Source organism: Prionailurus viverrinus, unplaced genomic scaffold (assembly GCF_022837055.1).
Source record: "Prionailurus viverrinus isolate Anna unplaced genomic scaffold, UM_Priviv_1.0 scaffold_45, whole genome shotgun sequence".
Lineage (NCBI taxonomy): Eukaryota > Metazoa > Chordata > Mammalia > Carnivora > Felidae > Prionailurus > Prionailurus viverrinus.
This window is the reverse complement of record NW_025927610.1, coordinates 1518990-1534516: the sequence shown is the minus strand read 5'-3', so window position 1 is coordinate 1534516 and position 15527 is coordinate 1518990. Positions and strand designations below refer to the sequence as shown.

Genomic DNA, 15527 nt, shown 5'->3' with positions numbered 1-15527 from the left:
CGCCAGTGAATACGGCCACCTAGGCGGGGAACATGGAGAGCGGGGCAGACCCGTCGGCCGTCGGTCCTTTCCCTCGGGTCTGGCCCCAGTCACTCCGACTTGGCATCTGGTCACTTTAATCGTCCTCTCGACCGACGGAACTTAGGAAGGCAAACTGCCAGTTCTGATTCCTTTCTTTGAACAGTGGCGTGGCCTGGGCAGCAGGGTGGTTCCCCGAGGGGAGAAGGGCGGGCCCCGTGGCCACAGCTGAGGGTGCCGCCCGGGACCTCAAGTGGCTCTGCGAGCTGTCGCCTTTGCCTGTCTGCAGAGGAAACAGTTCGCTCTCGCCCTTTGCCCCCCAACCGCCTCTGAGGGTCGGGGAGGCGGGTTTTGACGCTTGCCTCATCAGGTGAGGAGAGGTGTGCGGAGCGGATGCGACGTGTAAGACGCCGGGTCTGTGGACTGAGATGTCCGCCGCGTTCCCCGAGCACGCTCCCCACCCCCACCCCCACCCCCACCCCCATCCTGCGTCTTGTCCCACGAGCTGTAGGCCAGCAGCCCTGCGCACGCACATCCCTCGGGCCGCAGGCGTTCCCCGAAGGCCAGCCACTGCTCGGAACCCGTGTTACCCACGTCGGCAGTGTGTGGCCGGCCCCAGGTCGGTCCCCTGCGTTGCTGGCTGGGCACCTACCGAGCGCCCTCTGAGGCAGCCCTGCCCAGGTGATAGGGCCTGGGGGCACCTGGCACGTGACTCCAGCAGGCCCGGCACGGCCTTCCCGTCAGCGGCTGGAACACACACAGCCATTCCAAAAAGTTCTGACCCGGGTGAGTCACTCCCTGCACCATCTCTGCTTCTAGAGTGGAGAGAAGGAGCCCCTGGACCTCGGCGCCCCCATATCCAGTCTGGACGGGCAACGGGTCATCTTGGAGGAGAGGGACCCCTCCAGAGGAAAAGGTGAGCGAGGCCTCTGTCCCCAGCCTGCTGGGGTCCCCTTTGCTCTGCCTCCTGAAAGCCCCCAGCCCTGCTACCCCGTGGTCTCATTTAGGGCCTCACAGGGCAGGATCCAACCCCAGCCTGGTCCAGCCCTGACCGCGGGCAGGAGGCCAACAACAGGGACCGGGAGCACGAGGGCCTCGATCTAGGAGCCACACGCCTGCTGGCACAGCTGAACGCGTCCTCTCGGCTGTAAGAGGGGCGGGTGACAGGCCTGCCAGGAGCCCCACAGGATTGCTGCGCAGGTCCAACGTGCCCCGTCTCCGGGGCTTTGGCCATAGTGCTCCCTCCCGGGAGGCCTTGAGGTGCTGGGCCCGAGGGGCACAGGCTGGGTCCCCACCGCCGGGTGCCCAGCCTCGGGGTCAGCAGTCAGTCCTCCACACTTCGCCCCAACGCCTCAGGGGCCTGCGCTCTCCTCAGAACACCCAGCCCCCACCTAGGCGCAGGGCAGTAGGAAGCATGCCTCCTGGAGAGGGCTTTCCGGAACCGTCTGCTGAGTCCCCGGGCGCAGAGATACTTTGCAAGGAGCTGCCGGATGCGCCTCAGGGCTGCGTCTTCCCTTTTCCAGGCTCCCACCCGGCTGGGGCGCGTTCTGCTCTGAAATGTAGCTGGGCTCACAGGTCTCCGTCCCCCGCCCCGGGTGGCCTCCCTGACTGCAGTGTCCTGCTCCTCTCTGCCCCCTGGTGGCGGAGGAGGGATCTTCCGGGCCCACCCTCGGTCCCAGAGAATGCTGCGCTCTTTCAGGGGCCTGGTGGCCAGACGGGGTGGGGTGGGGTGACGGTGGCACCACAAGGGGGTGCACCCAGCGTGTTTGCAAAGCTGCTCTCAGGCAGGAGCGCTGTTATTCCTCTAGGTGATTCCGGGCCAGCCTCCGGAGTGGGCTTTGGACCTCTGGTGCCGGCAGAGGCCGGCCTGTAGCCCTGACTTAGGGCAACAGCCATGTTTGAAAATAGGTCATAAATGTGAGAATCTTCTGCTGTCTAAAGAATTTTCATGCCAGACAGTACCTGAAACGAGCCTTTCTTTCACCACGTCCAAAAAGTCCCCATAACTGTAGGGTGGAGCCACCATTCTCCCCCCCCCCCCCACACCCCGCCATCTTGCCCCCGACGCGGTGGGTGGGGGACGGTGGTCTCTCGTCCCTTGTTCTGAACCGGCATTTTGGCCTGTGTGTGCATATGAAGTGAGGGATCTTGAAAAGCTTTGGCTTCTCGACAGCTTTCTCTCGAAAAGATATAAATGTATGGGGCACCTGGGTGGCGCAGTCGGTTAAGCGTCTGACTTCAGCCAGGTCACGATCTCGCGGTCTGGTCCGTGAGTTCGAGCCCCGCGTCGGGCTCTGGGCTGATGGCTCAGAGCCTGGAGCCTGTTTCCGATTCTGTGTCTCCCTCTCTCTCTGCCCCTCGCCCGTTCATGCTCTGTCTCTCTCTGTCCCAAAAATAAATAAACGTTGAAAAAAAAATTTAAAAAAAAAAAAAAGAAAGAAAAGATATAAATGTGATTATGTTTAAACGTTCAGGCAGACTTATGATTCACTGTAATTACAAAGCTTATCTCATTGTGTTCAGTATCCACAGATAAACAGAAAAGTGCACCAGTCAAACAGAATATAGCTGTAAATTCCAGTTCCAGAAATCACTCGGCTACGGTAATTCCCCTCTGCCCTCGTCCGCCCGGTTTCCTCGCTCCTGGCTGGCGCAGCTCAGGTCGGGCCCCTCACGCCCCTCTGTCTGTCGCCCGTTCACGCCCACCAGCTCTCTGCTTGGGCCGGCCCCGCACCCCTGCTCCCCTGCAGGTGCCCGGCTCCCCCTGACCCTGGGCCATTGGCTCTCTGTTCCCCTGCGTTGGGGGTGGGGTGTTTTTGTAAACTTCATCATTGCGACTGCTTTTTCCGCAAGGCACGTAAAGCGTGTGGCGACGCGATGTGTCTCAGGGGTCCTTTCTGTCTCTAACTGATGGGTTGTGTGTACTCTGACTTTCCTTCTAATGCAGGGAGAGGAGAGAACACTAGGCAAGTCTAATTCTATTAAAATAAAAGGAGAAAATGGAAAAAATGCTAGGGATCCCCGGCTTTCAAAGAGAGAAGAATCTATTGCAAAGATTGGGAAAAAAAAATATCAGAAAATTAATTTGGACGAAGCAGAGGGTATGTGTACTTTTTAAAACTTCCGTGTTTTCTAGTGAATGCGATGTCAGTTTTCCAGGGCAACCGTTAGAACTTTCTCTGAGTTAGTGACATCAGACGGATGCTGTCCTGCCTTACCCCTGCATCAGCCTGTGGCTCTCGGTGTAACTCTTCCCTCTTTTCAGACTGAGTATCAGGCCCCTGAGGAGCCAGGGACTGCCCTTGAGGGGCACAGCAAGCGGTCCCCCAGGATCTGTCTGCACCCCTCCCTCCCCACTTGTATGAGGGCTCAGCTAGTGTCAGAGGGCCCCGGCCAGAGTCCCCACCAGCAGGGCGGGTGCCAGGTGGGGAGGAGGCAGCTGGGAGGGCCCTGGGCTCGCTGACCTTGCCGGTCAGAGGCCCTGAGGAAGGCGTGTGCCTTAGCCTGTTGGGCTGGATGCCCTGTACTCCCTGGGCCTGCAGGGGAGAGAAAGGGTGGTCCAAGAGACCCTAGGAGAGGTGATCTCTTATGGAAACTTCTTTTTCTTCTGAAAGCCTGTAACAGCAGAATCAAACCTAACAGCTGTTACAGCGGCCTGAAGTTTGATCCAGGGAGGGCCTCCTAGTCAGCTGGGCTCCCAGCTAGCTCCCCTGTGAAGGCCAACCTGAGCCTGCTCGCCCCGCCTCCCCCGTCCTCCATTGGCCACCGAGGAGGCAGAAGTAAGACACACGCCTGCTCACTGCTGAGAGTCTTTACGATTTGAGATTTTAAACTCCTGGTCATTTTTTGAAAACTAAGAGTATAATTTAAATGCTGGAGAAAGCTCAGCTTAGACTCTGTCTACTTTGGACGGTGAACTCCAGTGACGGCTGGCGGAGGCCCGGGTAAGAGGTCAGGAGCTCTGGAGGAGGCCAGGAGCAAAGGGCAGGCTGTCCACAGCCTCCCCCTCCAGGACGGTGGGAGACAGACCGCCTTCTGCCAGAAGGTGGTGACCCCTCGAGGCCCAGCTTTCACACGCTGCCGTCTTGGGGGGCCGCGGGCTCACTCGTGCCTCCGGTGCCCTCCCCCGCAATCATCAGGAGGGTCCGGGCCTCCAGGTGTAATCAGAGTGCGGGCGAAAAACACATCACCAAAGCCGTCCGCACACAGCACGTCCAGCAGGTGCTTTGGTCTGTTCGGGTCTGGACTTCACACAACTTAGTTTTGGGGCCTCCCCTTAGTTTGGGGCCTCCCCGCAGTTCTGAGGGTGCAGGTGGTGATGGAGGGCGGCGCCCGGTCGGCCCGTGGCCTGGAGTTCAGGGCAGTGGGACAGCCCACGACCAGAGCTTTCCAGACGGTGAACTTTTTGCTGTGCGTGCCCAGCTCTGAACCTCTCTAAGACTGGGTTGCTTGTGGGGTTCTTTTCCAATAGAGTTTTTTGAGCTCATTTCCAAAGCTCAGAGCAACAGAGCAGACGACCAGCGCGGGCTGCTAAGGAAGGAGGACCTGGTTCTTCCCGAGTTCCTGCGTCTGCCCCCCGGCCCCTTGGAGCTGGCCCTCCCCCCGCCCGCCGCGGCTAAGGGCCTCGGCAAGAGAAGCTTCACCAGCAACGGCAAGGAAAAGGCTCCCCGGGCCCAGGAGCCGTGGGGGCCCGTCCGAGACTGCCACGAGAGCCCGGGGACGAGCCCCAGCTCGGCCGACAGCCCACCTTTCAGTGCCCCCCAGACCCCCACGCCCCACGCCCAGGAAGCCGAGGCCGGGGGCGTCCAGACCATGGAGGGCGAGCATGTGGCCGACCTGACGCTCACGGGGGAGGGGGACATCAGCAGCCCCAACAGCACTTTATTGCCGCCAACCCCTACCCCGCAGGACTCAGCCGGACCTCCGAGACCAGGTACCTCCACGTTTGACCCCCCCCCTCACCTTTGAGTCTCTGCTAGTCTGCTGTCCGCCCGCTGTTGTCCACTCAGTTTCCAATAAAAAAAGAAACACTTATGGTAAGTCACCCTCTACCCCAATCCTCCAGCTGATGAGGCGTTCTGGCGTGGCCGCTATCGTCACGGTCCCCGTGGGCCAGCCGCCTCTGCCTTTCCTTTAGGAGCACGTGTGCGTGTGTCCGGGACGGGTCACAGAGGGGCTCAGGGCGAGCGGGCGAGGCCGCGCAATGCTCCGGAAGTGGTGATGCATCTGAGTGGCCCCCGCCTGGACAGACGGCGGCGCTCTCCCGCCAGCCTCCTCCTCGCTCCCGGGTCCCCTGCTGCCTCTGCGCAAGGTCCGGGGAGTTTCTGAAAACGTACGTGCTGTTCTTAAAACGTGCATAGCTGGCGCTTTTAGTGTTTTAGTCTCGAGACTGGAACCCAAATAGCATTTGTCTTGAGCAAGTGGTAAGGCCCCGTGTGATTCGGAAGGGCATCCAGGTCCTCCGTAGGGAGGGCTGCGCCCGCTCGCCCGACTCCGTGAGACTGCAGCCGTGTCTGGCCCCGCGTGGCCGGGCCGGGGCTCGGGAGTCCTGGGGGTTCCCGGGCCTGGAATATGCACAGGTGTCCTCCGGACGGATGCTCGAGTTAGCGGGTGTGGAGGTGAGCGATACGGCTGCCCGCGAGCCACGAGTGTGAGGTGTATGAAGCAGGGCTCCTGGCCTTCGGAGCAGCTCCGCCCCACTCGGAACCGGTGTCCCGACGTGTGTGCATGCGTCACCGGCCCCTGTCCCCCATCCCTCGTCTCTGTGCTGTAGATGAGGAGCCTTTTCAGTGGACACTGTGATAGGGTCACTGGTGGCTGTCCTTTCTCCTCTGTGTGCTCCGTGATGCGCGGACACGGGCTGCGGTCGGCTGTTGGGGGTGACACGAATGCCAACCTTTGCTCCAGCCCCTTGCCGACGGCCGTCCGACTTGTACCGCGGGATCAGGGGGCCGGGGAAGTGCTTGTCGTGTGCGTTCTGTAGATATGTACATATCGGGGCGCTTTGGAGGGCACGTGCCACGTGGGCAGGCTCGCCGGGCACCTGCCCACTGACTTCGCACGGACTTCGAACGGACGCCAAACCGGGAGAAGCCTGGTCCCTCCCCGTGTCGCGCCTTCGCACGTCTGCGCTGCGGCTGACTCTGCCTCTCTGCTCTTTGTTCCGAGTCTGTGTTCTTCCAAGAGTAATAAACTCTGGGTCTTGTCATCGGACTGGTTTAAAGCTCTCTTCTTTTTCTCTTGAACGTTTCTTTCCACTTTCAGTGGGTTTGCCTTGGTACAGTGGCTTATACAGATGTGCCACTCACTCAGGCGATACTCTTGAGCGCCTCCTGTATACCCACAGACACAGCTGTTTAGCGGTGAGCATGGCGAGGCGGCAGTTTGAATGAGGGCCCCTCGGGCCAGGTGCGGGGAGATCCGGCCCCACACTCCAGCCACACGGTGGCCTGACAGGTAGGGGCCTCCTCTCCCCGAGAGCACCGATGCCATCGGTGGGTAGTTAGGCCTCCCGTCTGCCATCTCCTCCAGGAGACGAGAGTCGGGCGTCGTGTGGTAGTCAGTCACCTGGAGCCCGCCAGGCTGGCCGGCCCTGGGTGGGGCTGTGCGCTCCGAGGCTGCGTCACGGTGTTCCGCCCACACGGTTCACCCCGCTGGGGGCGGTTTTCCCACGGAACTACCATCAGCTCGGGAAGTGCACCCAAGCCAGCGCCCTGCGTGCCCCGGACGGGGCCCCCGGGATGTCACAGCTGCCCTGTGCTGGGCGCCTCCGGCCTGTGGAGCCAGGCCTCCCCAGCACCCCCCCCCCCCCCCCCCCCCCCGGCTCTTGGCTCCGCTGAGAGGGAGGGCTCCGGCCGCAGGGACGCGGGCCACGAGGGGTGGTGAAGGGTCTGCGGCCACCCGTGTCTTCCTGGAGCCGATGAGCCTGTCTGCCGGGACAGGGCTCGGGCCTCCTTCTGTGCGAGACGTGCCAACCCAGCTTGACGAGGGCCAGCCTCGTGGGGGCCTCCGAGCTAGGCTGTCCGTGGGCTCTCTGTTCATGAGGATCTCCGGCCCCACGACAAGCCTGTGTCGGGCGCCTCCCTGTTGCGATGGAAGGAAGCCCGCCCCCGAGATTCCTCCGTCAAGTGAGCGGACATCGTCTCTCGTCTCTCACTAAGCACTGAATTTTCTCAGCTCGGAGGACAGGTTCCGCCTCAAGTCGCTCTCACAGATTCTAACAATTGCCGTGAAATACTTTTAGCTACACGGTGGCCGCTGTGGATCCGCGCTGGAGACGCACAGTGTGCTGATGCCCCCGCGGCCCAGGCTGCCCAGCTCACGGCCACATCCAGGCCACCCAGTCTGTCGGCCAGCTGCCAGCCACACACCCCCAGGCAAGGGGGGTGTCCCTCTGAGGACCACACCACCCGCCCACCCTGGTCCGCAGTCCCCAGCACCCTTGCACCAAGAGGCTGTCCGCGCCTGCATGGCCAAAGCATAGAAGTGTTCAAAAGGACGTGTGCACCGAGAAGCGAGTCCGGTGCAAAGCGCCCCTGCCCTAGGCACAGCCTGAAAATGAAGTCTGTGGTTGCTTTGAGCCTAATTCCCAAAGACGCCCCGGGAGTTCGTGGGCGCCCTTGGGCGCTTCCTGTCCTGCAGAGGACCGGTGGGGGGCTGTGTGTCCTCGGGTCCCAGCAGGAGAGTCCGATTCCAAGTGTAGGCCCTCCGTGGCCATGCACAGGGTGGTGCCGGCCTCTGACTGGTGTGAAAAGAGGCCCACGTCCACATCCTCATGGAGGGCGTCGGGATGTGCCCTGTGGGGCACCTGCTTCCTAGTCAGCAAAACGATCTGTTGGAGTGAATCTTCGGTGAGAGTGCTCAGAACCGGCAGGGCACTGGCAGCCCCAGCAGCCCCTCCCCCAGCCCTCCCCCACCCTCAGGTGGTACTGGACCCTTGGCTGGGGTCCGCTCGTGAGAAGGGGGTCAGTGGCCAGGAACCCCAGGGAACAGGGCTTGACCGTGTGGTATTCGGGAGAGGTCTTTGCGAGGGGACATCTGGAGCCGCTCCCTGATGGTCTGGGCTGGGAGAAATCTCTCCTTATCTGCCCCCGTGTCTGAGTGACGGACGGGCCAGGAGGGCCCCACGCCCCCACCCCTCACCCAGGCATCAGGCGGTCACGGGAGGAGCCCAGGTTTCCTCCTCATCGCTGTCTGGCCGTGCTGGCATTGGGGGTGTGGGTCAGGGTCCTGGCTGAGCCCCTTCGGGCCCCTTTCAGGAGGCCAGGCTCCCGGGGACCCCACCGGCCAGCTGCCCTTAGCAACTGTGGGGCCCCTCGGTGACCACACGGGCACGGCCAGTGGGGCTACGCACCCCTCCCTGGAAGGGGGCCCTGGTTGGCCATTCCGGCCCGGAGTCTGGGGGGCTCAGGTGTGAGGGGACGCTGCTCAGCGTCTGAGCAGTCTGGGGGGCACAAGTGACTCGCTTGGACACCTCGCTCCACTGTTCCAGTGTCCGGGGTCCCCAAAGGCACACAGCTCTCGGGGGCCCACAGCTTGCTTATCAGCGGACAGCTGGAGCTCTCACTCCACCAACACGTAGCCCATCCAGTGGGGGTCGCTGTGGCCCAGGAATGTGGTTTCCATGGGAACGAGCTGAAGAGTTCATCAGAGGCCTTGTGCACTTGCTGGGGGGAGGGGGGGGCCACGCCCTTGACCTTGGCAATGAGGGTCGCCACAACCCTTGTCGAGGCTGCAGGCCCGGGAGCCTGTCTGCACATAGCTGCTCGGTGGTCGGCCCCCTCCCCCTCCCCAGCCGTAGTCCTGATGTGTCACATCTGCTCAGTCCCAGGCGATGTGGAAGCCCTGCCTTACTCCAGCCGTGTCCACGGTAGCCACAGGGAGGCCTGGCATGGCCTGGGATGGTCCCAGGGCCCCACCCCCCACCCCACCCCCGTCTCACCCTCCCCCCTCCCCCCCCCCACCGCCGCCCCACCCCACCTCTGCGCTTACTCTTTCTGAATGCTCTCTCCAGCAAAAGCCTGTCCCTTCCGTCCGGGTGACCAAGGGATCCCCCACACTGAGCACATCTGCCTCCTGGGGGGGGGGGGCAGACAGCCCAGTCCTCCCCAGTACAAACTGTGGTGTGCATGGAGGTGACTGGCTTTCTCAGGGATACGTCGGTGCTGGGGGCCTGCCACCAATCTCAGGCCACGAGTCAGAGGGAGCCCTCTGCCGGGGGCCTCTCCAGAACACCCCTTTCCAGGGGAGTGTTCTGGCGCTCCGGCCCCGCTCTGGCTGGGGTGGGCCCAAGCAGACCTTCCCCAGCTGGATGCCGGGCTGGAAGGCTCCGCAGGCTTCCCAGGGCCGACTGTGTTTGCCCAGCCCCGCCCCCCCTCCCCCCCCCGCCTCCACAGCCCCAGCTCAGGCTGTGACAAGTCCGTCTGCTGAGGACGAGATGGCCCTGGGAACCCCGCGGCACAGCCATGCTCGGGGACCCGCCTTTTCTGTGCGTCCTTCCCACCATGCCTGCATAGGTCTGCTCCACGTGACTTCTGGGTCTGAGTGGGAACCACAAGCCGCCAGGGGCCACCTGGGGTTGGCACAGCCAGAGCACCTGCCCACGGCCCCCCCCCCCCCAGGACCCCATGTCCACGCCTGCACCCCACGTGGCCCCGGGACGGCACGGCCCCCATTCTCCCTGAAGTCGTCCCCTCCCCCCACCGCGTGCTGCTACGTGCAGGTGCTCGGTACGGGCTTTTGCTGAATGAAGACCCTTAGACCAGTAACCCCCTCCCCGCCCAGCACATCACGTAGTCCAGTGGGCCTGGGGACCCAGTCAGCCTCTGTGAAAGTGCTGGAACAGGGAACCCGGGGCCAGCAGAGGGCTGGGAAGGGCCAGGGGCCGAGGTCTCCTCCCTTCCCCCTGAATTTGCTAGTTCAGCAGTGCCCACGCCTCCTCGGGCTGTGGGAGCTTCTGGGGGGCAGCCTCACAAGTGGTCCAGAGCACGGGCACCAGAAGTCCCAGCAAAGGCTCTGGAGGACAGAGAGGATTCCTCTTGGCCAGGGAGGGCCATGGGACAGGCAGCTGGGCTTGGGTCCCGAAGGAGAGCTTGGAGGTGGCCGAGGGGTCGAGCCAGGCCTCTGGGTCCGGCCCCACTCTACAGCCCTGTGCCCTGCTGTCCCCGAGAGGAGGGGCCCGGCTCTGCCGTCCCGGTGTCCTCACTTGGAGCCTTGAGAATCAGAACAGACCTGGCTCTGTTGGCACAGAGAATGCCAGCGGACAGCGGAGGGGTGGCCCAGGGACGGACGGCCCGCGGACGGCACGCGAGGGGCAGGAGAGCTCCCACCACTCCAGATTGCAGGGGGAGCTCCAGCAGGGTCACGCTCGGAGGGGTCAGGCAGGGGGCAGGGTCTCCAGTGCCCTGAGAAAAGGAGGGGTCGGCAGAGCAGCCCGAGTGAGCAGGGGACCAGGTTTTGGGTGTTTGAGGGACACGGGACAGAGGACCTCCATGAGCCTCGCCGAGCGCGGGCCTCGCGCATGGGGCAGAACCAGGTTCCCTTTGGAAATGGCAGCCGTGTGGCCCTGTGGGGTCCTCACACTGGCCCTGCCGGGGAAGCCTGCTGCGCGGCCCCGGGTCCTGCCCTGAGTCACAGGCCCAGGGCCACCCCTCCCTCAGGGCAGCAAATCTGAGCAGGGCGGGCTGGAAGGGCCTGGCCTGTGGCCACCCTCCCTGTGACACTCGTGCCCTTGACCTGTGGACCCCCCCCACTGCCCTGTCTCCAGAACCAGTCACTCCTTCCTCCCCATCCTGAGCCCACTGAGTTGCCCAGGGGCCCGCGGCCAAGACCTGACCGCCACCCCTGAAGCTCCCTGTGTTCCCAGGGGGTCTGTATGGGGCTGGACAGGAGAAGACTGGGCTCCTGAGCCCGTGTGGGGCCACAGGCCCTTTCATGCCCTGGACAGATGCCCACACTGGGGGCAAATGATTAAGGGGGGCAAATCCCTGCCTCTCTGCACGCCCCCAGTCCCAGGAGAAGAGCAACTTCATCATCCCCAGGCCCTGCAGCCTGGTGCTGGGGCTGTGGGAACGCAGTGACGAGCCGGGACGGGGAGATCCCAGCAGGCCCCAGCAGGGTGTCTGTTGAGCACCCGAAGGGCTGTGGCGTGTGGACCCTCGGACCTTCTGGAGGGCAGGCTTGTTGGAGCTCCACCGACCCCCCAACTGCTCTGCCACCACTGGACCTGCCTGAACGGGATGGGCCTCGAGCAGCCCTCTGTGGGTCGGGGGTGACCCACGCGGGCCAGGCGCCTGATGCCGATATGCGTGGAGGCCCAGGTGAAAGGCCCTCCTTCCGCCTCCTTGACTCGTCGCTGGGAGGTCGGGCTGGATGCCCTCACGGGGGGGTGCGTGCCTCTGCCTGCAGCCCGGACTTGCCCCGGGGTTGGGGGGGGGGGGGGGGCGCACGGAGGCGCCTCCAGAGGTGTCGGGTGCGGTGGGGTCGGGTGACTCTGGGGGCCACAGGGCCGCTGGTAAGCCCGGACTCCTGACCTCCACAGTCATCCCCACTCTTGCTTGTAGGCCTTAGAACCAGGGAGGGAACGGTCTTCCCCTCCACGGCAAGGCTGGGGAAACTGAGGCCCAGGGACGGGCAGTCAGCGGAGCAGGACACCGTGTCCCTGGGGGCTGTGCTCCTTCTCCAGCCTGTCCACTGTGGGCCAGGGCTTGGGGCCTAGGACTCCCCCTGCCCCCCACAGGCCCCTGAGGGTCCAAGGTCACCCCTGCAGATAGGACAGCACTCCCGCCCGTCCCTGGCCAGACGAGGGCCCTAGAGTCCTGCCTGCGCAAGTAGCCCTGGTGGCACCGCTGGTCCCACCCCGAGGGTGAGCCGGGAGCATGGTGAAGGGGGCCGAGGGTGTGGCCAAGCACACCCACGGCCGCCCCAGGCTGGTCCCCGGGGCTCCATCCGGAAGACACACTTCTGCCCTCCGGTGGCCCTGCTGGGAGACATGACCCCACCCCCACCCCCCCAGGGTCTAGAAGCTTCCGAGGTGGTTTCAGGCAGCCCGGGGGCAGGGGTGGGGTGGAAGGAAGGTGACAAGGGGTGCCCAGGACCTGGAGGAGAGGCTGGGAAGGACCAGACTTTGTGAGGGTGAAGACGTGTCCCCGAAGCAGCAGTCCGGAGGACAACCAGGTGGCCAGGATGGGAGGGCTTGGGGCGGAGCGGGGGGCGGGGGTGGGTGGTGGCCAGGAGCCAGGCTTGGGCCCCTGCCCGACTCTGGACTGAGCCCCAGCCTGCGGACAAGCCCCACACTGAGGTCCGCAGGTGGAGGCCGGGAGCACCTGGCCTGAGGAACAGCCCCCACCCAGTGCTGGGTCCCCCCCACCAGCCTCGAGAGAGCTGCTCCCCGGAATCCTCTGCATGGCCAAGGGCCCCATCCCACCCCCCACTTCCCTGAGACCCCCCCACCCACCCCGGCCTGAGGGTGAGCCCTGCAGACAGCCCCAGCAGGAGGGATCAGGGGGCCACACTCGCTCGGGCTAGGGGGTTTGGGGACCTCAGCAGGTAGCTGACTTCTGTTCTCAAGCCACAGTCGGGCCACGGGAGGGCCACGGGAGTGTCCGAAGGGCACAGGTGACCCGACCCAGGGTCCCCACCTTTGCCATCCCCCTGCACCAGCCTCTTATGACTCAGGCCCAAGCCCCCTGGCTGGGCCCGTCACACCATGCGGCACATCTGCTGAGAGCCCCCCGCCGTTCTGGGTGGCGGGGGGCCCGTGAGGGCCTGGGGGCGTGCTTAACTTAACCAGAGGTTGAGGTCGGCGCCCTGCAGACAGCTGTCTGCAGGGCAGACCTTCCCGGGACTTCCACCCCAGGCCCAGGGCGCCCAGGGTCACGGATCACCTGTGCCTATGTGACGAGGGTGGTGCAGTCTGCTGCCCTGGGTTCCTGCTGGGCTCCAGAGCCCAGGACAGGGCAGACTGGTGACAGTCTCTCTCTTCTCCCTGTGACAGGAGGCGGAGCGAGAGGCAGCCAGGGCCTCCCAGTCAACACCATCATCGACGTGGACCGCGTTGCTGGCTTGGCACCTGGGCCAGGCAGCAGCATCCCCAGCGTGCGGACGGGCCCCCAGAGGTCACGAGCCAGTGGGCCCCTGACCTCGGACCTCCGTAGCCTGAGCCCCGTCCCAGGTGGGCCTGCCAAGCCCAAGGCCGGCCCACACCACGCGACCTTCGTCTGAGGCTGCCCCGAGGCCCGACCCCGCGCCTGAGCTTCCCCACCTGGACACGTGTGCAGAGGCCCATGATCTCGTGGGGACAGCCCCATATCATCTTGAGGGCCTTGGAGGGGCCACCTTGGCCGCCACACCTTCGGGAGCCAAACCAGGAGAGGGCAGGGGGGCCTGGCCTCGGATGCTGGCCACCTCTGGCTCAGTGGGTTCCTCGGACCCTGTCCCCTGCTGCCCTTTGGCTCCGGCCTTCCCTCAATAAATCAACTTTGGGGACCCCCCGAGTGTCAGCCTCATGCTGGGTGCGGGGGCCACAGACCCTGCGCTCGGGAAGCCACTGTCTCGGGGGCTTAGCAAGGGAGGGGTTGAGAAGAAAATGGCTCTTGGTGCTGAGGTCAAGGGTGGGCAAAGAGAATGAAGGCGACCTAACGGGACCCAAGGTCGTGGTGCTCCGGAGCATGAGAGGAAGCGACCCTCTGGGTCAGGGCTCCGGGTCACGTCCGCTTTGTACCATGCCCTGCAGGTCAGTGCGGGGCTCCTTCTGGGGCCACCACCGGTGGGGGCAGGGCTCAGCCTGGGAGACCCACAGACGGCGGGGCACTGGGCTGCTGTGGCTCCCACGCGCAGCGGGGACTCTTCAGGCGGCCCCGCCTCAACCCCTGCGCCTGGCCCCAGAGGGGTGGTCTGGTGGGGCCGTCTGCGGAGGAACCGCCGAGAGGAAACCTGACCACCCGGAAGGCCTGGGCGCAGCCGGCCCGAGGCCGTGGTGAGTTTGGCTACAGAGTGGCTTGAGCCTCGTGGTGGCGGGGGGTGGGCAGGCCAGGCCATCGGGCAGGGCCACCGTATGGTGCTGGCTGAAGCAGGTAGAGACAGTCATCGGCCCAGGTTGCCTCAGCGGAACCCCAACATGGAGCAGCTGAGGGGCCCGGCACCCCTCCCTCCAGGGTTGCTGGGAGAAGCCCAACTCACGAGTACTCAGCAAGGCCCCCGGGGTGGTTCCAGATGCTTGTAGGGGGCAGCGCCCAGTGAGCAGTGCTCTGGATGGGGCCTTGGGAGGGGCCAGAAGGGAGAGCAGGGCCCAGCACCCACCATGTCCCCCCCACTCCCCAACACTCACCCCTCTCCCATCCCCCCCAGGCACCCACCACGCTCCCCATGCCCCCCTGAGTCCCCGCACCCACCACACTCCCCCACCCCTGCACCCACCATGCTCCCCTCCCCCCAGCACCCACCACGCTCCCCCCGCCCCCTGAACCCCGCACCCACCATGCACCAGGCTGGGTGCACACTCAGTTTCCACTCTCCCTCCTTTTGTGCAGATGGCAAAATGGGCCCCAGAGAGAGAGTGGTCTGGGGGTGCACAGCGAGGTGGCCACAGTGCCCAGCTGATCCCTAGGCCAAAGTGAGGGCCGGCCCTCGCCTCCTCCCCATGTGGGCCACTGAGCTAATCTACAGGGAACCCGGGGCGGCTCTGCCTGGCGCCCTCCAGTCACACGTTCTGGGACTCGTAGGGGTGGGGAGGACCTACTACGGTGGTGTCCAGGGGGCAGCCCGCCCCAGGTCCCAGATGGAGAGCGCGAGGTGCATGCAGACCTGGGCAGGATCCTAGGCCATGTCTCTGTGGCCTTGGGGGGCCCTGGGTGCCTGGCTGGGGCTCTTCGGGGGACCTGAGCCACCCAGAGATAGCTGGCCCCAGCCAGAGCTCAGGATGGGGTGGGGGCAGACCCAGACACAAATGGGGACAGGGTCACATCAGCTAAGCTGTGAAGGGGAAGCCCAGGGCTCAGGGAGTCCAGGGGTGGGAAGGCTTCCTGGAGGAGGTGCCCCGGGGGTCCAGGCCAGGCGGGGGAGGCGACATTCCCGGGCAGCTTGCAGAGTTAGGGCCGGGGGACTGCCGGCTCCGGTGCTGCCCGCCTCCCCAGCTCTACTCCCATGAGAGCCCCCCACCCCAGGCTTATCCTGGGAGGGGCCAAGCTGGAGTGCTGGGGACAGCAGGGGCCCCTGTCCTGGGCTCATTGCCCGCAACACTCAGCCCAGCGCACACACCCTCCTCTGGGCTAGCACCCGCCCCCCAGGCCTGGGAGGCTCAGCACTCGAGGCCACTCTGGTTATCGATAGTTCACTAACAGACCGCAACCAGCCCTGCGGAGAGGCGGGGACCGGATGCTGGGGACCAGATGCTGGGGCCAGGAGTTCAGGTCCCCACTGGCTGTGTGTCTGAGGGGTCTGAGGATATTGTCAGGTCCAGGATTAGCGTGGCTGATGCCAGAGGGACAGCTGGACCAGGTGGGGAGAACGGG

General features: G+C 64.6%; 1 protein-coding gene across 4 annotated transcripts in view; it reads left to right on the top strand.

The window, feature by feature from the left end:
- RGS12 (regulator of G protein signaling 12) overlaps positions 1 to 13503 on the top strand; it is a 118017-nt gene extending 104514 nt beyond the window's left edge. For 3 of the 4 annotated variants that reach the window (XM_047847303.1, XM_047847304.1, XM_047847307.1), the window contains 5 exons: positions 838 to 934; positions 2542 to 2621; positions 2966 to 3119; positions 4490 to 4951; positions 13013 to 13503. In XM_047847303.1, coding sequence (XP_047703259.1) covers positions 838 to 934; positions 2542 to 2621; positions 2966 to 3119; positions 4490 to 4951; positions 13013 to 13239 — 1020 coding nt within the window. In that variant the 3' untranslated portion in view covers positions 13240 to 13503. Of the gene's footprint in view, positions 1 to 837; positions 935 to 2541; positions 2622 to 2965; positions 3120 to 4489; positions 4952 to 13012 lie in introns of those variants that run through there. The other variant, XM_047847305.1, reaches the window with a different exon arrangement.
- Positions 13504 to 15527: the final 2024 nt, after the last annotated feature.